Source organism: Balaenoptera musculus, chromosome 17 (assembly GCF_009873245.2).
Source record: "Balaenoptera musculus isolate JJ_BM4_2016_0621 chromosome 17, mBalMus1.pri.v3, whole genome shotgun sequence".
Classification (NCBI taxonomy): Eukaryota; Metazoa; Chordata; class Mammalia; order Artiodactyla; family Balaenopteridae; genus Balaenoptera; species Balaenoptera musculus.
The window spans coordinates 67,304,460-67,328,078 of NC_045801.1; the positions used below are offsets into that span (position 1 = coordinate 67,304,460).

The 23,619-nt window shown below is 37.1% G+C and overlaps 1 protein-coding gene across 5 annotated transcripts in view; it reads right to left on the reverse strand.

The window, feature by feature from the left end:
• The window catches only part of PREX2 (phosphatidylinositol-3,4,5-trisphosphate dependent Rac exchange factor 2), a 287,018-nt gene that overhangs the window by 178,310 nt on the left and 85,089 nt on the right, over nucleotides 1–23,619 (reverse strand). For all 5 annotated transcript variants that reach the window (XM_036830767.1, XM_036830768.1, XM_036830770.1 and 2 more), the window contains exons 5-7: nucleotides 19,603–19,704; nucleotides 16,296–16,457; nucleotides 1,471–1,604 (exon numbers count right to left, since the gene is read on the reverse strand). In XM_036830767.1, coding sequence (XP_036686662.1) covers nucleotides 1,471–1,604; nucleotides 16,296–16,457; nucleotides 19,603–19,704 — 398 coding nt within the window. The remainder of the gene's footprint in view (nucleotides 1–1,470; nucleotides 1,605–16,295; nucleotides 16,458–19,602; nucleotides 19,705–23,619) is intronic.

The window sequence follows — 23,619 nt, forward strand, 5'->3', positions numbered from 1 at the left end:
AATTGTGATATATTCAACCAATGAAATCTTTTTTTTTTTCTTGGCCGCACTGCGTGGCATGTGGGATCTTAGCTCCCCGATCAGGGATTGACCCCATGCCCGCTGCATTGGAAGGTGGAGTCTTAACCAATGGATTGCCAGGGAAGTCCCTCAACCAATGAACTCTTATGCAGCAGTTAAAATGAATAAATTATTGCTACACACAGGGATATATAGTTTACAAACTAGTTTACAAACCATATTGTATACAAAATGTAAACTGCAGAAGACAATACACTGTGGTACTATCTTACAAAGATCATAAACAAGCCAAAGGAAGCAATATCATGTTATATGTATCTAATATCACACAATAAATTGTTTTTAAACTAGTTTCTCCTAAAATGAATAGCATCAGAAATATCCAGAGTTGGGGTGCTTAATCCAGCACTCTGCTCTTTAAAGAATGTAGCTGTAGAATTAAAGTAAAATCACCAGTCCCTGGCTCCTATAATTACAAAATTATGGAAGTTCCAGAAAAGGTTCAGTTTACTCATATTCTCTGAAAGATCTTTAGAGCTTAGAAAGTATATGGTAACGTAGATAAAGTATTCTAAAATGAATGAAACAGATGGTATATTCACACCATTCCAGTTCAGGAAGGGAATGGACATAATAGGTTTATTTAGTGATTTCCATTTTTAATCACTATGTATTTGGTCCACGTTCACTATACATACTTTAAGGCTATTTGCTAAACAGCATGATTTTAATTTTGTAAAACTTTTCCTATTGCTTACTTTATTTAACAATTACAGCTATGAGACCATGAAGGTTCACGTCATTTGTACACTGTTAATTTTGCAAAAGCTTTGGCCTTGGGGGCAGGCATATATATAAGGATGAGATAACTCTAATGAAGAAAAGATCTCATTCTCAAACAGATGCCTTTAATAATCGCACCTAGATGGATGTGTTAATTAATTCAATGGGGGAATCCTTTCACCATGTATACATAAATCATCACACTGTACACTTTATCTTACAATTTTGTCAATTATACCTCAGTAAAGTTGGGGAAAAAAATAATTGCACCTAAACAACTTGAATCACCTTATAATTTTTAAAAGAGTTTCATACAGGTAGAATTAACAGCCTCTTCTAGATCTTCCTAAAGCCCATTTCTACTAATCCCAATCTTGTTATCAAACACAAAAAATTTAGAAGAGCATATTACAAGAAATAAACAGGTTCATTTTCACGGATGGTAAAAAGGAATTTTTTAAAAAGCTCATTAAGATAGAAAGACAGCAATTTAATTATCTCTTGGCTCTAATCCTAACCCGTTCCCTTTCTTCAACGTGCAAGGAGAAGAAGCTAAGAGTATGTGGAAGTTTACTGATGAGGTCATGAGTTCCCGGGAACAGAGGAAAGGCTGAACATGTGCGATGGATAAACAGTTTCTGAACTATTACCTGTCTATATTCTTACCTGTGTTTTCTTTTGCAATACACCAAAAGGTTATCGAAAAGAAAAAACACCCGTTCTTGAATATTTCCAGAAGAAATTTTTAATAAGACTCCACACATTAGCATTTCAGTACAGGCGTCGGTAATGTTGGACCCCTAAGTCAGGAAAAATGGAGAAAGTAATGTCTGATTACTTAACACAAACTTTCGTGTGTAATTCTTTTTTCTCCTTAAAAGTGGTTTGTTTTTATTTTAAGATGCAATATATGGACAGGATAAAAGTTCAAATAGTATAAATATTTATACACTGAACGTAGTAGGTATCCTTCCCTCCCAGTCTCCTCCTGGCCGGTATCACTAAATACAGCTACTCTTAAGAGAGTCTATGTCTCCTTTTAGCTGTTTTATATATGTATGCATACACAGCATACATGACACATTTCACCTTTGTTCTCTAAAAAGGAGATGATTTCAAACTAACTCATAACATTAATGTCCCTAATATTCCTTTCATCCTCCTCCTTGCTTTTCCTGGTCTGGAAAAAGAGCTCCATGAACAGATAGCAAAGTACATGAAATTGTCTAAATGTGTAGCAGGTCTCAATTTATATACAGTCATCCCTTTGTATCCATGGGGGATCACTTCCAAGACCCCCGAAGATACCAAAATCTGAGGGTGCTCAAGTCGTTTAAGTAAAATGGCATAGTACTTGTATATAACCTATGACCCTCTTCCTGTATACTGTAAATAATCTCAAGATTACTTCTAAGACCTAATACAATGTTAATGCTATGTAAATAGTCACAAATACAGTGTAAATGCTATCTAATAGTTGCTGGTGCAAGTTTTGTTTTTTGAAACTTTCTGGAATTATTTTTCCCGAGTATTTTCAATCTGAAGTTGGCTAAATCTTCAGATGCGGAACCCGCAATACGGAGGGCCATCTGTATCCACTTCTAGGATGGAGAGGAAGAAAAAAGAAGAAATAAAAAGAAAAAAATCTATGTAAAGAGAACAACATTCCATAGCACTCTTGCCACAGTTATTAATAGTTGCATTGGCAAACTCATTCACTAAATAAACCTTCATTGAGTGCCCACAAGGTCATATGATTAGTGACAAAACTGATGCTTAATACAAGTGCTTACCATTGGAAGTTGAAAGGAACCACAAGAGGGAAGGAGCCTGGGTCCCTGAAGTATCAAAAAAGGAAAACTGGGACTCCCCTGGTGGTGCAGCGGTTAAGAATCCGCCTGCCAATGCAGGCGACGTGGGATCAAGCCCTGGTCCAGGAAGATTCCACATGCCACGGAGCAACTAAGCCCGTGCACCACAACTACTGAGCCTGCGCTCTAGAGCCTATGAGCCACAACTACTGAAGCCCACAGGCCTAGAGCCCATGCTCCGCAACAAGAGACGCCACTGCAGTGAGAAGCCTGCGCACCAAAATGAAGAGTAGCCCCCGCTCACCGCAACTAGAGAAAGCCCGGGCGCAGCAACAAAGACCCAATGCAGCCAAAAATAAATAAATAAGTAAAAATAAATAAATTTATTTTAAAAAAAAAAGGAAAACTGCCCACTGAGCAGAACACACACATTGGGTTGTTGTGTGAGCTGATCAAAAACACCTATTTTGAGCCATTATAAATGTTGTAGTCTATTCTTTTCTACAACCTAGACTAGCATAACTAATGCCCTGAGTCACTGAGTTGGACCAAAAACAAGGAAATTTTCAGTAGAGATCTGTTAAGTGTGCTCTTCAAGAATACTTCTGTTTTAAATATAAACATGCCTGGTCTCTTTAAATCCGGGAACAAATTTCTGATTCTTTTTAAACTTAATGCATTAATTTTAATTTTTGATATTTTAAACTCAGAACATTAATGTTAATTTCATATTTTCACCATAACAATAGGTATAGTTTTTCTGATCAATTATAAAAATTTAAATTAAAAGGATAACTCATGTTAGGGATAGGAAGATGCAAACTATTACATTTAGAATGGATAAACAACAAGGTCCTACTGTACAGCACAGGGACCTATATTCAACATCCTGTGATAAACCATAATGGTAAAGAATATAAAAAAAGACTGTCTACATGTGCATAACTGAGTCACGTTGCTGTACAGCAGAGACTGGCATAGCATTGTAAAGCAGCTATACGTCAATAAAATTTTTTTAATTAAAAAAATAAAGAAAATTTTTTAAAAAGATAACTCATATAACTATAATAAGAAACTTCCCGAAAGGGAAGTTAATTAAGACAGTGTTACCGTGTTAATCTAAGTATCTGTATTACAAACACATTAAAAAAAATTTTTTTTTTAAAGATTTATTGATTGATTGATTGATTGATTGCTATGTTGGGTCTTCGTTTCTGTGCTAGGGCTTTCTCTAGTTGCGGCAAGCGGGGGCCGCTCTTCATCGTGGTGCGTGGGCCTCTCACTATCGTGGCCTCTCCCATTGCGGAGCACAGGCTCCAGACGCGCAGGCTCAGTAGTTGTGGCTCATGGGCCTAGTTGCTCCGCAGCATGTGGGATCTTCCCAGATCAGGGCTCGAACCCGTGTCCCCTGCATTGGCAGGCAGATTCTCAACCACTGCGCCACCAGGGAAGCCCCACATTTTAAATTTTAAATACTTCCCTCTCTTCTTTCCTTTTGTCAAAAGGGTAGATATAGAAATAGAAATGGAGACCTGTGAAACATTTACACTATTTCATATACTGTGTCACGTGATAATTAAGCAAAAAATGTCATCAAATATCAATATAAATCCCAGTTTCAGTGGCAATGATTTCTAATTTATAGTGAATACCATCCTCCCTTAGAAAAAAATTAAGATACAATAGTATTAGAAATGTAAAAAATGTAAAAAAAAAAGGAAACCGTATTGATTTTTGCACAAGGGACCTACACAACCTTATGAAAAGTGGCTTTATTAGTAGCAGTTTTAAAAAAGGTACAAAAAAGTCACCTTAGACTATTCCATACAGCAGCCCATAAGTGCCAATGCAGGAAAATAATTCATTACATTATAAAGGGTTATTGCCAATATTAGGCTAATTTTCATATTAACCAGTCTTCCAAGTAAGTTTCCCAAATTAAATATGTAGGTATTTATTTATAGATGTATTCCTAAATGAAAGAATTACTAACAATACATTTTCTGACTTGTTTGTGGTTATTATCTTTGTTAATAAATATAAGGAGAATTTAATGTGAATTTGAGCGAACTATAATGGCTAGAGGCCATTTATTCCATCCTCATATACAGCCTCCGGGGAGATACTGTCCAAGAAGAACTCATGGGGACCAATGTGTAAAATAGAAAGCGGATATATTATTCTTGATGATAATTGAAATACACGCTGAATGGTCCCATGAGTATGGCTAACACAATCTCCCTTTGTAAACTTAACTCATTTGAAAAGCCAAACTTTCAATAGAAAGAATCTTGGCGAGGTGGATTTAAGGGGAGTTTCTGTAAGCACTGGGCTAGGAGACTCTATCTACCACCTGGACAAGACTGTCCGAAGTCTATCTGTCTCTCTGTGTGCCTCTCCCTCCTAGACCTTTCTCTCTTTTCTCTACTGTCAATGCCAACAAGTCAAACATCTGATTGGCTCCTTTGATTCTGTAGCTATGTTCATATGCCTTCAAACCACTGTAGAAAAGGGATAATCGTGCTTAATGTATACAGTCAGAGTGAAAATTAATAAAGCAATATATGCAAAACTCCCGGCACATGCCTAACGCATAGAAAGGATGCAATAAAGGCTATTACAATTATGATTACTAGCATTGAAGGTGATCTGATTCTGCAAGATTCCTTCCTTTATTTCTGATCGCTGCTGTGTTTCACTTTACGTTGATTTTATGGTTTAACTCATGAAAGACAATGTTATTTCTCAGGTTATTGAGGGTGGACACATCTTGTTGCCTCAGAGAACACCGACTCCTGCCTTGACAAAAAAAGGCCTTCCAGCTTGTATTTGGATACTTCCAGTAAAATTAAGCTCATTCCTTCATAAGATTCCATTTCTTTATTTAGTCTAATTATTAGAAAGGTTTTTCTTACTGTAGAGCCAAAATCTACCATGATTTTCACTCGCTGACTATTTTTCCTCCTAGGAGTGGGTGGACACCCTCTTCGTGAAAGGCCGACCAATATCTGAACATAGCTAACATGCTTCCTTCTGCCTTCCAGGCTCTGTAACACCGTTGCCTTTTGACCATATGGCTTGATTTCAGAAACCTGGAAGATCCTGCTAGATCTCCTCTGGACCTTCTCCAGTTTGTCAGGGTTTCCCTTAACATGAACACCTCCAGAAGTGAATACAATCATTTGGATGTGAGCTGGCAAATGAAGAATACAGCAGTGATACTATTATTTCTCCAGTCCCCTACAATACATATATATTAATTTAGCATAAGGTTATATTAGCATATTTATGGCAACCTCATCCTACAATTGATTCAAAGTGCCCCTATAGTCAAAGTGCTCCCAGGTCTCTTTCCTCTAGCCTATACTTGAATAGCTTGACTTTTGATTCATTTAATCCAGATTGATATCACAGCAAGCTCTCAAAACTCTCACTAATATACAGATACATTATATTGAAGGCATCACCATAAGTTCCCATCAGCTCCTAGCTCCTGATCAAAACTCAGAATAAGATTAATTGACCTCTTTGAGGTCAACACTTCTTTCCATAAGCGACGCAAAGCATCTGCTTAATTATCAATTAATGCAATTTTATGGGGTAAGGACATCAAGCCCATATTGCCACAAATATACAAAGTATATCTTACAATACACACATAACACACACTTTACTAAATCCTACTGAGACGTTTCTATTACTGAGGTGATGTGTCTTTAATATTTAACAGCAGACTTCAACAATTGATACAGTATCACCTTTACTATCTTCTACCATAGTAATCTACTATCATCACATGAAATATCTTCATGAATAATTTAAATAATTACTAGGGAAATGCTTATGTACTTAAAAAAATCTGTGTCAAAACATACAGATTTGTCTAAAAACCTCATTCTAAAAGAATGTCCACTGTGTCTTTGATTTTACCATGACTTAATCTGTGTATTATTTCCACGACAATGGTGACTAAAAATCATTAAAAATTTTTGAAACACAGGTACATACATTATTATAAATATTGAAGAAAATTTGGCCAAGTGTAGATACAGTCTCTCGTGTAATAACGATATGCCTCTCACTTCAAATTCATCCTATCTGCAAGCAGACACTTAATAAATGTCTGGTTTTGACTAATGTTGAGTCATACTTCTCCCTCACTTACATGATATAATCTACCTTTCTCTGTAGTGGAAAAAACAAAAACACACAGCTTTGTCTGTGAAATGCATGAGGTTTATAATATTTTGAAAATTATGTGCAATTTTTTTTCATTATCTAGAAATGGCAAGAGAGTTTCTGGGGTTAGGGATAAAGAAGCGAAGCTACACAATTGAAATTGAATGACTGAAATTGAATGATTACAAACATCAGATTGCTAGGAAACAGTCATGAGCACTAGAGTTTATCAAAATGAGCATGTCAGACAAATTAGCTAGAAAACAAAAAATGTGGAAGCAATAAAACAAGCTGGGCAGATTACTGGAAGAGAGCAAAGCCTCTAAGACAATGGTGCTCAAATTTCAGAGTTTGGAAGACACACCTGATGGGATTGTTAAAAACTTTTAGATTCCCTGGCACTATCCTCACAGATGGAAACTGAGTACATCTGGGGTAGGTCCCAGACCATTCCAGTAGATTCTGATACATTGTCGTATTCTGTCAACACTTGAAGCAACACTCCTTTGGAAGCCTGAGCTCAGGCCCTCAAGTGCACAGTATAGCAACCCTGCTAACGTGGAGATGAAGGCGAGCACAGGGCCCTGCCAGGTAGTCCCAGCTGCTTCCCAGAGCCCAGGACAGAAGAGATGTTTATCATATGTTACAGATCGCAGTTACACCTATGGTACATTTCATCATCACCGAATATTCATTAAAATCTGTATAATGTTATTTTACCTGGTTAGTATTTTATCTTCATTTTGAAAATTGATACTAATTTTTAAATCTAGATATCTATTCTTTGGCCAGTACAAATTTAGTCATTGAGCAACCATATATAATAAACACTGTGATCTAGAGGAATACTAAAGTCAGGTTTTTAATATTTCTACAATGTGCCAGGCAATGTGTTAAACATTTTCTCCTAATATAAATCTCTAGCAAGTCGGCCACTCCTAGTTCTAAAATTTTAAAAAGCGTGTTTATTTTATTAAATTAGCTTTGTAGACTGTTTCATGGGTCACTTTGTAGATGTCAGAGGCAGCAGATTATGGTATTGTGAAAAAATTGTGATCATGAAGAAAATAGTGCCCAAGAAAATAAGCTATTTTAACAGTGTAGTGATATATCATCAAACCAACATTTGAGAGGGAAGGTGTGAAAGAACTGTTTTTAAAAAATAAGAGGGCTTTGGGTAAATCATTAATTTTGAACTACCCTAAAGCCATTCCACATAATGTAATGTGTACCTGTACATATTTAATGAAGATATTTTTAAATAATGTTTTTACCCATATGATTTAGAGTCCTGCTGTCTTTTAGCAATTCCTTAAAAAATAACTAAAATAAGGTGATATCTCATTGTGGTTTTGATTTGCATTTCCCTGATGATTAGTGAGCATCTTGTTATGTGTCTGTTGCCCATCTATATGTCTTCTTTGGAAAAATGTCTGTTCAGATCCTCTGCCCATTTTTAATCAGATTTTTTTGTTGTTATTGTTATTGAATTATATGAGTTCTTTATATATTTTGGATATTAACCCTTTATGGGGTATATGATTTGCAAATATCTTCTCCCATTCAGTAGGTTGCCTTTGCATTTTGTAGATGGTTTCCTTCACTGTGGAGAAGCTTTTTAGTTTGATAACTCCCATTTGTTTCTTTTGCTTTTGTTTCCCTTGCTTTTGGAATCAGATCCAAAAAAGTATCACTAAGAATGATGTCAAGAAGCTTACTGCCTAAGTTTTCTTCCAGGAGCTTTATGTTTTCAGGTCTCACATTCAAGTTTTTAATCCATTTTGAGTAAATTTTTGTATGTCACATAAGATAATGGTCCAGTTTTCCCAGCACCATTTGTTGAAGAGATTGTCCTTTCCCCCATTGTATACTCCTGCCTCCTTTGTCATAAATTAATTGACCATCTATCTGTGGGTTTATTTCTGGGCTCTCTATTTAGATATCACCTTACACTTGTCAGGACTAGGACTATTAACAAAAAGACAAGAAATAACAAGTGTTGGCAAGGATGCAGAGAAAAAGGAACCCTTGTACACTGTTAGTGGAAATGTAAATTGGTGTAGCCACTATAAAAAACAGTATGGAGGTTCTTCAAAAAATTACAAATAGATCCACTGTATGATCCAGCAATTCCACTACTAGGTACCTAACCCAAGAAAACAAAACCACTAATTCAGAAAAGATTTAGGAACCCCTATGTTAATTGCAGCATTATATCCAATAGCCAAGATATGGAAACAACCTAAGTTTCCATCAATGGATGAAAGGATAAAGAAGATATGGTATATGTATATATAATAGAATACTACTCAGCCATAAAAAAGAATGAAATCTTGCCATTTGCGACAACATGAATGGATGTTGGGGGGTATTATACTAAGTGAAGTAAGTCAGAGGGAGAAAGACAGATGCCGAAGATTTCACTTATATGTGGAATCTAAAGAATAAAACAAACAAACATACAAAATAAAACAAAACCCAGACTCACAAATACAGAGAACAGATGGTGGTTGCCAGAGAGGAGGGTGGTCACGGAGGGGGACGAAATGGGTGAAGGGGATCAAGAAGGACAAACGTGCAGTTATAAAATACATAAGTTATGGGGATGTACTGTACCACATGGGAATACAGTCAATAATATTGTATTATCTTTGTATGGTGATAGATTGTAACTAGACTTATTGTAGTGATCATTTCACAATGTATACAAACGTCAAATCACTATGTCCTACACCAGAAAGTAACATAAAATTGTATGTCAACTATATCTCAATAAAAATTTATATACAACATGTACATAATAGATTTTTGAAAGAGCCAAAATAATATACTTTTATCATCAAGATGATTTATCATTTTTAATTTGAATTTCCCTTTAGAAAGCTACATTTACCATGTAAAAATCAGAGACCGTTTGCTTGTGATGAATTACATATGTAGAATTAAATACAGCAAAACTCCAACTAGGAAATTACCTGCATGGTTCTAATCCTGACTGTTTTCATTAGACCAGGAAAGGAAGGTTAACTGTAGGTCAAGGTAAGAAGTAATCATAAATAGATAACTGTGACCAGTGGTGGGAGATGTACCCACCAGGATCCTCTCATTCCAAAAGCGTCTCTGTTTCTACCCCAAGCTGTGCAAACCTATTTATTCCTCCTCCATCACCACTGTCCAGCAGTGCTAAGGGTGAAAAGTAGTAAGGGAAACCCACCATTAGACAGAGGAAACAGAATCTGTACTACAGAAATTTACAAAGACTGAATTTCAAACACTTGCAGGGTGTTCAACTTTAACACAAAAAAGTGAAAAATCTTGCATGGTACATTTGTGAACCATAAACAAGAACAGGGTGCTAAAGAGGATTAGAGAACATCAAAGTAGCAAGATAATGAAACAAATATTGGACTCTGAACAGAACCACGTCAGAATCATTGGCATGAACCAAAGGCGCTGAAAACATAGTGAGAAGACAATGACAATTAATACATAACTACGAGGTAATTATATCTGCATTCAATTACCAGTCAACCAGCTATGTATCAGACACTGTCCTAGATGCTGGGGACCTATAACATGAGACATGACCCCTGCTCCTAAGAAACACATATACTAATGGAGAAACAGATATGTAAACACAGAATTAAATGCCGTGTGATCACAGCTATAATTTAACATTAATAAAATGAGAGTTGGCATGAATTCACAGTGATGAATATCAGGGATGATGGCAGTGTGTGTTTATGATTATGTATGTTCATTATTAAACATTTATTCATACAGTTCATTCCATGCTGTGGTTTCAGGTTTAAATCATTTTCCAGTAATTTTGTCAAATTTATGAAGGACACCACTTAAATGTCACTTCCCAATATGGTTAAGAGAGCAATCGAATGGATGGATCCAACAATGACTTCAGACATACGCACTGGGACCCAGAGGCGTCCATGTGGGCAACACACCTCACCAAGGTCCACTTCTTTTTGTGTGTGTCTCGTGTTACAAGATCCAGCAAGAAAATAATAACAATTCAGAGTCTAATTTAAGAAGTTGAATGATTTTTGAATCTATAATTTGAGGTATATAAGGGGCTGCCAATTATAAGGTCAGCATACATGAAAAATGAATTTCAAAGCATCATCACAGAATGTAAGGTGGAAGCATGATGAATTTCATAAGGGGACACATTAGATGCCAAAGCAAGCTTTCAGAAGATGATAATAGCCAAAAAAGACAATCAGAAGCATGTATGTTTATTTTCTGGCTTTTTTCTAATTTCCAATGTTCCTTCAAACATTGCAATCATGATTTAGGAAGAACTGTAATAATAGAACAAATCCCCTCCTCTCAATAAACCCAATAAAAATAATACTGCTAAACCATATCTAGACTGTTTGAAAGGGTACATCTTTTTTGTGTCAACAAGTTCTCTTAATGTAAGTTGCATAAGGGTTCATGACTGACATCTTACAGCTATGGGGTGGCAAAAATCATTGTCAAATGAAACTGGTCACTAATTATCTGACCCCAGTATCAGCTCTCCCTGCTTCAGACCAGGGTCTATCTAACTCATCTGGTCAACTAAATGCTGAATGTCAGTATCAGAAAAACACAGACTGACTGCAGAGAGAAACCATAATCTTGGAAAAGATAAAAGATGACAGGCCTTGGAACTTCCCCACTCACACATATACAAGGCATTGGCAGATGAAGGTCTATCAGAGCTAGACCCATTCATGATGGGAGAAAAGAAAAATGACTTGAATGACAACGAGATAGGTGTTTCATAAGAAAACAGTTTCAATACCAAAGGAGTCTCTTGAGAAAATTAATGAAGCATTTGAATATTCTTTCAAAAAAAATCTTTTTAAAATACTAGGAAAGTCAAACATGAAATGAAGAATATCATATTGTTTCATCATAGAGTCTTGTCATAAAATGTATGTCCCCACCCACCCCAAAAAAGACTAAGCATTTGATTCACTCTTTTTGAGATTCAAATTATTAACTGAAATAAAAACCTGAATTCCGTTACATATTAGATTAGCTAAAACAAACTAATAATATAACTTTTCATTTTACCAAGATAAAGTCCCAATCAAACTTTCCTCCTCTCCCATTTTTTATAAAATTTTGGTCTCCTTTCTAAGTGAATTCACTTTCAATGGTTGTCTTCCTAAACCACTTATCCTTAAATAACAAGAGCCATCTATAAATCAATTCAACCTCAAGGTAGTAGACAAATTTGTATCTAACAAATCACCTTGTAGAGAGGACAAAAAGAATCAGGTCTCATCACAACCTATGGAAGACTCACACTCATAAAATAACAAGAGAACATTACTTTGAGGTCAATACACTGTCAGACACAAACTTAATCAAATGTAAGCAGCAAAGAGATTCCAAAACCAACAAGAGGTGATTTTAAAATGGTCTTGTAGCACTGTATTTCTCCATGTAAAAAGGTAATCAAGAGGTGTCAAATTTCAATTCTGTTTCTTTTTGCTTCCTAAAACACAAAAATTATCCTGATCTTATGTCTTCCAACACTTTCATATATTAATAACTCCCACTCTTATTGTGATTTTTTTCCCAGATTTGAGAGATCAATTCCAAATAGGCCTATCAAGGACATAATGCTGAATAACTAAATGACATAATGTTTACTGATACTCCCTTATCAATGTTCAGTATGACGCCGAAGAATTACAGTTATCATGACAATACTATCGATCAACCCAAAAGTAGACCAAGAATGAGAATGAGAATGGTCCTGTTCTAAGAAATGAATCAGTCACTCTGATTAAACAGCTAACAAACTTCTTTCCAGGAACGTGGATCATTGCCCTACAACTACCTTCAGTAGAAGATGTGGTGGAATGTTTTAAATGTTGGATAAGATATATGACTGAGATATAGTAAATAATACTAATCAAAAGCAGAACTTCAAATATGAGCAATTAAACTACAGATCTTCTGTGGTACAGTCACTATGTAAATGCTGACCAAAAGCCTAATTTCTGCTATCAACTCACTTTTTAAAGGGCAAGGAGAAAAACCAACTTCATGTAAACAATGTGCTAAATTTGTATCTGAGTGGATATAATATTACATGGTGATAAGGAATATAAACTTTAGAATCAGTCTGCCTATTTTCAAATTAAACTCTGCCCTCTGTTAGTTGTAAGAACTTGGTTAAGTTATATAGCCCTCATTTTAAAAAGCTGTGTAATGGGGATTATAGTATTGGGTTGGCCAAAAAGTTAGTTCGGCTTTTTCCGTAACACCTTATGGGGAAACCCGAATGAACCTTTTGGCCAACCCAATACTTCAGCAAACTTTTAAAAGAGACTCACCAGGATTGCCTACAATGGAGGATCAGCATTTCCCCAAAAGGAAATTGGCTGATGGACAATCAAGGGTCCCTGCCCTCCCCTGAGCAAATTTACCCATGCAAGATTAGTGGAATCTTGGATTTCGATCTTGAATCTTGAATGGAGTAATGTAAGGATGGAAAAAATGACTAGCACCTATTCATTTTAGCTGGGGCACTGATAAGACCACCAAAGAGCTTCAACTGCCTAGATACCCTTTCGAGTCTGAGAGGGTAGCTTTTCTATTGATTCCATGAGCTACTCAATATCTTTTAAATTAATTTTCCTTTTAGTTCCTGTTGTTTGGGACCATATAACCTTAAGGAACATAACCTTTTCAGTAGTTAGGTGCATAAATTAGACAAATGAAGGGGATTTCTCAAGGGTAAAATCTAACGGCTGAACCAAAGCTTTAAAATACTACCTCTTATCTGCAGAGCCTTTTACAGTGTTCAAAACACTTTCATTTATTTCACTGACCCCTGTAATAACCCAAACTGTACGTTGAAGAGATCTGGTGCTTCATCCCCATACTAAGGGTCCAGACTGGAAACCAAACTTGCACAAAAGCCAGGCTTTTTTCATTATATCATATGATTTGAGAACAATAAATTTCAATTGCTTGTTTACTTAAATTCAATATAAAGGAATGTAATGATAATTTAGCAGCACAAAATACCAGAGAGGCAAGTTACCTGAGAGATTTTACTCCCCTTCATTTGATGAATGGGGAAATAAGACCCTAGATAATTAAGTGACATACTTGAAATAATAATCCACCAAAAGTGGAAATAATGCAAAGTCATGGTGTATCAGACTCAGATCCCTATTCAAGAGAATTTTAGTTACTGGAGCAAGAGTGTCAACTCTAAGATAGTCCTAAAAGGTCTGCAGGCACTCCTGGAAGGAGTTAGAGAGCTGTTACCCAACATTAGCTCAAGGCTACTAACCTCCAAAACTCTTGAAGGAACTCTCTGTTCTGTGACTGTCATGCCATCAGACATTTGTCCCTGGCCTTGTCTTAACCTCACGAGAGTCACTCTGAACATACATAAAGCTGCCTGTAAGCTGAGCAATAATCCCTGTTAGCAAGTCACAGAAAGCCCTAACCACTCCCACTCCCTTCCAGGGCCTGAATTCATCCTATATGACCACATCCCTCCCTTTGATTTGTGCACCTTTGGAGTCTTACCAGATAGCAGTTCTTCCTAAACTTCCCAGAAGGGACCAGGCCTGAGTACTATAGCAGCTTTCCGCCGTCTCTCCAAGGTGGTAGACTGAGATGTCAAATCAGGTTCTTATCACAAGTTTCCAATCAACTGGCTGGGCCCTGCTCCAAGCTGCATTCCCTCAAAGTACCGAAACTCCCAAGTCACTGTATGACTGTGTCTTATGCACTCATTTTCAAATCCTACTCAAGTAGAATTTGCGTTGCCTCTCTTTTTGGAACCCGACCCTCATTTTATCTCCCCTGTGCCCACTGGAACAGTGGTCACATCAGATTTCCTCTCACCAGTCTCCTTTGTCCCCAGGCTCCATTTTTCTCTCCCACTCCAAGTGCTGTAAACCCACCAAGGCTGGTGAGGTTGAAGCACCCACCGCTACAGGCTACAAATGACATAGTATGGACGACACAGCGTTCTTCCTTTGAGTAACTGGCCATGAACAGTGGAAGAAATAGCAACACTTTTTAAGGAATCTCTCATTTCTAAAGGAGACACAATTTTTAGGATATACTGATACATGAGGAGGAAACAAAATTATGACAGATTCCATTTCCCTAGAGAACCTAAAAGAGTCTTATAAAAGTTTTATTTTGGTCAAAGCCCTGGCAGAAGTCACTGACAAATCCTGCAATTTAAAACAAGTTCGGTTTTTCTTCTGATGTTTGAGTGACAACAGAATGGCAAAAGCAAACTTTCATCTATTTTTCTCAGCCCAGCAGGACAACTGCCCCCAGGAAAGGAATTATCATCATGAATCAACTGTAAAACACACAACCATTTTAATTGATTGAAATAAGTAGCATTCATGCTGAAATAAGGGGTCACCCTGAACACTTGAAATGAAAGAATATAGATGAGGAGGAAACTAAGTCAGTTAGCATTTTAAAAGATTCATGGCAAAGAATGGATAAATAGGAGCATTCCCTGGGGTCAATGTTTGAGGTTTCTTTGCAAATCTGAATGGATGTAAGGTTATATCTAAATGGAAACCAACATATTGAAGATAAGAAATGAATCAGTCAATTATATAGCCCTAAAGATAAAAGCAATCCCCTTGATTTGTGCGATACAATATTTGGTTGGACATTTTAAATCTTCTTTACACTTTAAAAATATTATCTTAATTGCTTACTTTATAACCATAAGAAATTATCCTAGTTGAAAGCTCTTGATCATCTAAATTAAGTCAATTTAAAGAAAGAATTTTAGTTTATTCTTTACATAGTGCTAAAGTAATATAGGGCTCCAATTCCATGAAATAACTGGGACACAAAATTACCATAGCTGAAAACATATTACAGATTCTGAATATCACTCTTCATTTGCTTTTTCGTCATTTTAAAAAATCTTTCTTCAGCGAATCATGAAACCATAAAATTTTTCATCTTGAATGGACCTTAAAAATCATGTCATGGCCAGTTCCTTCATGTTAGAAATGAAGAAATTCAAATTTAGAGAGATGAAGTGGACTTAAAATGAAATTCATCATCAAATACTTAACTTAGAGTCTGAAAATAATAATATTACAGCACAGGTTTGGAGCCTTACTCCCCTTCTTTACTCTCTCCAGGACTCAGGCTACGGTTATGTATTATTGACCAAAGTTAAGACTGGAGAAAGGTTTGTCATGATGCACAAATACTGAACTGTCTAAGCTTATAACACACACAGTTTTGATTGGCTCTATCGTGAAGCTTTCAGGTTGAAGTTAAGTCAATTAACTGCCCCTTTAAAGATATTTAAAAAGAATAATGACAGCACTTTTCGGAAATTGTTACAGCCCTCTAGCATTACCTAGGAAAATGACCATTTATGGTTCCATCCAATGCCAGTAACTCTACGCACAGCATAAGACATAACAAAACTATTTTAAGCTCAATTGTTGAGTACAGTGACTGTACCTCCCAGCCTTCAATGTGAGACTGCCACTCCTCTAAAACTTCCAACTTCTCCATCTGTCTCTTGGCCTCGTTGATGTTGGAACAGACGGCTTTCATGGCTTGGAGGGCTTCCATCACTGCTGCGTAGTCACTGTGTTTCCTTGGAGTCCGCTTCAGCAACTCCTGTTTATACACAAAAAAACAAACCGCCCTTTGATCTTCAGCTTTCTGGGACAGCAGGTTCAGACTGACCAGGAAATGAAAACTGCAAAGTCCGTGAGAGCCAATTTCAGAAGTGACATCACAAACTCCACCAAATTAAGATCAAAAACAAAAGGCTGAATCAATGAATAAGCGTCACCCCCTGCACACTTTGCAGTCACTTTAATTTTTCCCTCAAAATGATGTTTTTTCAAAAAACTAAATTAGACGTCTCCTTTGGAATTGTCAAATATCTCACCTACTGCATGTAATTTTTTATAAGTTTGAGTTTTGCTCCAAAAGGAGGACATCTTTATATGTTGATTTCATTTTCCTAGAGTCTTTACAAGAATAGTAAATATTTAAATGAATATGTCCTATAATTTCAAAAATAATTTAAGTTCCTTATTTTCTAATATTTTTTGAGGAAACTATAAAAATGTCATAAATAAAGCAAATTTTAAAAATAGTCTTATACGCTAGTAAAACAAACAATTTATAAATTCCACAATACTCCAGCATTAAAGGAGGAATTTATGCTGTGTTCGCCAACAACTCAGGTTCATTCTCCGCAATGAATGAACTTCCATACACCCTTCAACAGCTTTCTTTTTGCTTTTATTTTCTTTTAATTTTTTTTCCATTCAGGATATCAGAACTAGAGTAATCTTTAATCTTATAAAAGGTCTTGTTTAGAAGCACAAAATTAAACATCTACACCCACTGTCTAGACAGTTGTGACCACATTACTTTTAAATTAGTCATTTGTTTCTTTACTACAGTTGCCATCATCATGTAATTAACACAATTACAGAAATCCTGAGGCAAGTCTTTAAAAGAATTTTCTTAATTCTTAACATACAGTGGAAAAATATGCAGTTGTTATACTCTCTTGATGTCCTGTTATTGTTGAAAATTCTGCCATAAACTTTGACCCTGCATTCAAAATATTCACACTCTATAGAACTAGCACCAAAAGAATGCACATTACGTCACTCCCAAGATAAGGCTTAAATAGTTACGCTGGATCACAAATCCATAAAGGAGATGTGTAGGCTTCTGCAGAGACCCTCAAGTGTAGAATTATTTGTAAATTATGTGAAGTGGCGAAGGCAGCCTGCAGTCTATGTGCCCGGTGGGTATCTCTGGAGTTGAGACATGGATTTAGATAATGTGAGACAGCAGGAGAAATGACTAGTAATAATCTGTCAGTTACCTGCTATGAACCTTGTGCTGATTGGCCAACCCAATAATTCCAAGTTCCACAAATAAAACCAACGTATCTTTTCTTTAACACACGGCCTAATCCCCTAATGTTTTTCTCTGAATAAATAAAACCATTGCAGATCATCCCAGAATACCAGCTCAGTTTTTCAGCCAATGGTACAACAAAGAAAACCATCAACACCAATATATCTACTACACAAGTAGTTTTCTCCTGTTTCTTTGTGAAGATAATCTTCCAAAAAAGGGAAAAGATGTCATTCCTCCACTTCCTGAAGATGCTCTGAATCGACCTCTTTCTTCCTAAGCAAGGATATGTCCATGTTCCTATCTGTGAGGTCACCTGAGGTCGTCCTTAACCAGAAAGGAGTTGATTTAGAACAACCACTTAACTTGATATATTTCTCTTAATATCACTATCCTTCTGACTCTTAAAACAAACCAACCCTCGGGATTCCAAAATCAGGACTAGGAATAAATGGAGTGATGAGAACGCGTGCAAATGTGAGTCACCAAGTCAGAGGTCTGAAGGGACTCCCAGAAAGATGGGAGTCACATTTGCACCAATCCTCCCATGCCAAAGCTCTGCAGACCTGGACATCCCTGTGCTAGCTTCTCTCTACATTAGCTAAGCAAGCAACTTTAACTTGTTTTTTTAATAAGAAGAAATCCTTTTCAAAGAAAATTTTCACTGAGACCTAATTTATGCAACTGACAAAACCTGTAGTGAAAAAATGCATTTTAGTTCAAATTCATAACATTTATTTCTCAAAAAGTAAATCAGTAAGAACACCAGTTAGTATGTCCATAACATTTCTGAGGTTTTTTTTAACTTAGAAGCTGAGAAGTAGTTAATATATTAATATGTTAAAAGAATCAAATATACATGAGTAATAATGGCTAACATTTATGGAGTACATACTATGCTAGATGATGTGTATAAATCAGCTCAGTTAATTATTAGGTACTCCCTTATGTATATGCATACACATGTATATACACAGAGATATACATATGCATACATATATACATTCTTTTAGATATATGTTATAATTTCATCATGTCATCATCATTTCTGTTTCATAAATAAAGCCCATGACTTTAAGAGGTTAGATTACGAGCTCAGTCATGCAGCTAGTAAGCAGAATGCATAAGATTTGAACTCAGAACTCAAATGTTCAACCACCACCCCAAACTGCCTATTCAGATGCTACATTTCCAAAAAACATCCTTTCCAGAACTGCTGTTCTAATCTATTCATAGACCCTTGCAGTATAAGCAGTAATTAGTATATTATAATATGTTTCTCATAATAAAACTTTTGGTCATTGTAATGAGGCCATGGACCTACGACCGTAAGGCATTTCCTGTTTTCCAGAGGCAGTGTTGTCTTAGCACTGTCTTTCCACTTTCTATCATTTTTTATCCCATGTGACCCACACCATTCCCTGTAATAATGATTTAAAAACCAGGCTCTGAAATTATGTAACTTAGCCTTAACTTCATTAGCATCAAGAAGTCACCAATGTTTGGGGAAATGAAAACAAAATATACCAAAAGCAAATTTACTTAAGATAAGGAACCTTGTAGACAAAGCGCTATATAAACTGGTCATAATGTACTTAATGGGATCTATCTTGAAACTAACGCATTTACGCTGAAGGAAACTCAAACAAGCGTATTTTTTACAAAGAGCACTAAAAGTCTGCTGTCCGAGGACATTTGTTTCCCACTCTCTATATAAATTACTGACAAAACTGACAAAACAGCTATTTTTCCCAATAACTATATTTACCTTTTCTTTGGAATGTCACACTATTTAAAAGAAAAATTTTTTAAAGATCATCGGCAAAAATATGCAGGTACAAGGGAAATACAACAATGAAGTAAACACATAAAGTACCTTCAAAAGGAGAGGGTACTTGCATATTCTTTGTATTGGTGTTACTAAGTATCCTTCCAGGGGAACATCTGTGTTCTTCCGTCCTCCAAGTAGCATGCAGTTCTGGGGTGGAAATAAAGACAATTAATTATGTACATTTTTAAGCCTGAGGTGGTGAAACTTTCTTCCATCATAAACTTTTCTGCTGAAAGCCTGTGAAAGCATGTCTCTATATAGCTTCTCTCTCTGAGAAAAGCACATTCAGTCACAAAGAAAGTTGACAGGAGAGAAAGGAAATACTTTTGCCTTTCAGATTAGTTAGCAACCAAAATGTGTTCTGAATCTTTATCTTGAAAATGAATTCACATATATTCACCTGAGTATGAAGTCTGAGGCAAAAGAAAGAGACAGAGATGGAGGAATGAATTAATGGATAGATGGATGAATGGATGGATGGATGGATGTACTGATGAAAGAATGTACTGACGGATGACTAAATAGATGCACACATACGTACATACATCCTGCTTATAGGGGGAGGTCATGCGGTGTTGCAGAAGATCAGGACTAAGGACAACTCGGTTCTACCCATGCTCTGCCACTGGCTAGTGACGCAACTTGGACTGATTTCAAAATTCTAATTTTCCTCTCTGTACAACTGGCCTGTTTTAATCCAGTGATCTCTAAGTCACTTTGTATAATACCTCACCAATGACACTGGCCAGGCAGTCTCAGGGAAGGATGTCAGATATGATCTCCACAGAACCAAGATGGAAGGAGAAAACTCAAAATCAGCAATCACAGTGAGATGAAATAGAAACAGCTTCCATTTAGTGAAAGTGATGGTCAAAAGAATCAACTCTGATAAATACAGGCTTGATCCTCTGAAGCACCTGGTCTTTATTTTGTGGTTTAAGCAGCAATGCAAAAAAAAAATTAAAATAAAGATTTTAAAGGCAATTTTTTAATTAAAAAAATTTAAAAAACAGATTTTTTTCTTTGGCCACGCCACGCGGTTTGTGGGATCTTAGTTCTCTGACCAGGATCGAACCCGGGTCCTCGGCAGTGAAAGCTCCAAGTCCTGACTACTGGACCGCCAGGGAATTCCCTAAAATAACAGACTGGAAACTTGTGTCAAAACCTGTTTCTGCAGTGCCTATCAGGGTGACTGGCACAGAGGAAGCCGATAATAAATATTTAACTGAGGAAGAAAAGAGCTCTTCAAACATCATACTGATAATTTATAACCTTTATACCACTATTTTTTAAAAGACTGTCCTACATTCCTTGAGAGGAGAGACCGAGTGCTGAGTGGGAAAGGAAGCAAAAGGAAGAGTGATGGAAGCAGACCAGCCCCCCACTGCCCTGAGCACCTGAGTTCAGCTCCAATTTGTTCAACCAACTCGGCAAAACCAGCACCATGACTTGCACTTCACCAGAAACCTTAGAAGACACAGCAGCAAAGAAATGTCTCATTCAAACATGCTCTTTGGGGGTTTCAACCCCTACTGCAATCAGGTCTTCAAAATACTCTTTCCACCTGTGTATGGTACTGTCCCCAGAGGAATCCTATGTAACACAACTATCTACAGCCCATTCTATTTCCAGTGATGTTTCAGTGTCCCCGTATGAGTGAGCACCCCTTATAAATGCGGCCACCCCCTCTACCTAGCCCTGGGCTGAAGCACCCTAAGGAACACATGACTGTCTAACCCACTTTTATTTCCTTGTCTATTAGTGCTGTATAGATTGCAAACTCTCTCCATAACAGCCACTTTCTTTTTTAACTTTTATTGGAGTATAGTTGATTTACAATGTTGTGTTAGTTTGTGCTGTACAGCAAAGTGAATCAGTTATACATATACATGTATCCACTCTTTTTTAGATTCTTTTCCCGTATAGGTCATGACAGAGTATTGAGTAGAGTTCGCTGTGCTATACAGTAGGTCCTTATTAGACTGGCTTATGAGAGCCAGCTTTCTCCTTACGTAGACAGAAAGAATGTTTCCTAAATAAGCTGCTAGAGATTCCACTGATTCTAAAAACTTACTCCGGTTACAGTATATGCAAGTACCCAAAAATATAACATCATCACCCCAAATCTGTAAATCCTTAATGTTCTTCAAAGGGTGATTGTTATTATCCCCATTTTATGAGTAAAGAAAATGACATCAGAGATGTAATGAGTTTCCCCAAGTCATCCAGGTAATTAGTAGCCACTTAGTGCCAAGGCAAGAACTATAAAAGCCAGGGTCTTCCTACCAGACTATGCTGTAGGATCTTGTAAAAACTAGCACTCTGGACTTGTGACATTTAGTGGAGAGCCAGCTCTGCTGAGAACAGAGTGCCCTCAGTGAGAGAGCAAAGTTCTGATAGTTCATAGAGAGCCCCATTGGTCCAGGGGCACAGGAACTTCCTCTGGCCACGGCAGAGAGAAGAGATGAGTAAATTCTCTTCCCCAAAACAACTGTTATACTGAGCAAAATTGTAAAAGACAACAATTTCAGGGCTCTGGTAATCAACTAAAGTCAAACAACAAACGGAGAAGTGTTTATTCATGAAAAACTGCTGAACTTCAGGTAAGAACAGGGGAGCTGGTGGCATTCTTGCCTGGGCTCCTCCCATCCTCCCCCTAAATGTCCCCAGCCCCAGGGCCATCCTCAGCTCATCCTGCATGGTAGCCCTGTCACAGCAGCACTGGCCCTGCAAACCTGCTACCAGAGGGGACTGCAGAGGGCAAAAATCCCACACCCAGGAGTGTTGTCGATAAAATTAGCACACTGCCCAAGAAAAATGGGGAACGCTCACATTTCTGCTGGCCTGAGATTGCAGTCCTGCTCGGGGCAAATGTCAGACTATGCACGTGCAGAGAGGACCTGAGATGGCCCCATGAGAAAAAAAACCCAGATCTGACTTGAAAACTGCCTGCCCTGTGAATGTGTCGCCCTCAACCCTCACACACAGACCCACAAATCATATGGATTATGATGTTCAATCACCTCTTTCAAATCCCCAGCTGACCACTAAGTTAACCAGTCAGAGGAGTGACCCCTAAAGAGAAAGGCTAAGTTATAAAACAAAAACTGAGCAGAGACAGCAGCAGCTACGTATACAAAAGACACAGATTCTCAAATTAAATCCCGGCAAGTTCCTGAAAACAAAACAAACAAAAAACAATAACCAACCTCAGGGAAATAAACTTCCTAAGTTAAGATGCATATTGTAGGGCTTCCCTGGTGGTGCAGTGGTTGAGAATCCGCCTGCCAATGCAGGGGACACGGGTTCGAGCCCTGGTCTGGGAAGATCCCACATGCCGCGGAGCGACTAGGCCCATGAGCCACAATTACTGAGCCTGCGCGTCTGGAGCCTGTGCTCCGCAACGGGAGAGGCCGCGACAGTGAGAGGCCCGCGCACCGCGATGAGGAGTGGCCCCCGCTCGCCGCAACTAGTGAAAGCCCTCGCACAGAAACGAAGACCCAACGCAGCCAAAAATAATAAATAAATTAATTAATTAAAAAAAAAAGATGCATATTGTAGTCCCTAGAGCAATTACAAAAAAAAAAAAAAAAAACCTAAACATAAACTTACTCTGATCCAGCAATTCTACTCTTAGTATCTACCCAAGAGAATGAAAATGTATGTCCACACACAGACTTGGACATGAATATTCATAACAGCATTCTTTAGAATTGCCCAAACTTGACATTTCCTGACTTTACTAAGAAATCTCTCTCTCTGAAATGACATCTCATATGTAGGATCTTCAAGGTCCATCATTATCATAGTCAACTGTTGACCCAATGTTCATAAACTGGCAAATGGATAAACAAAATACAAGAAAATACAATGGAATATTATTCAGCAACAAAAATGAATAGAATGGGGATACATGCTACAACAAGGATGAGCCTCACAATCATTTTACTCAGTAAAAGAAGCCAGGCATAAAAAGATTATATTGTACAAATCCATTTATATGAAATCTCCAGAAAAGGCAAACCTATAGAGATAGAAAGCAAATCAACGATTGCCTGGAGC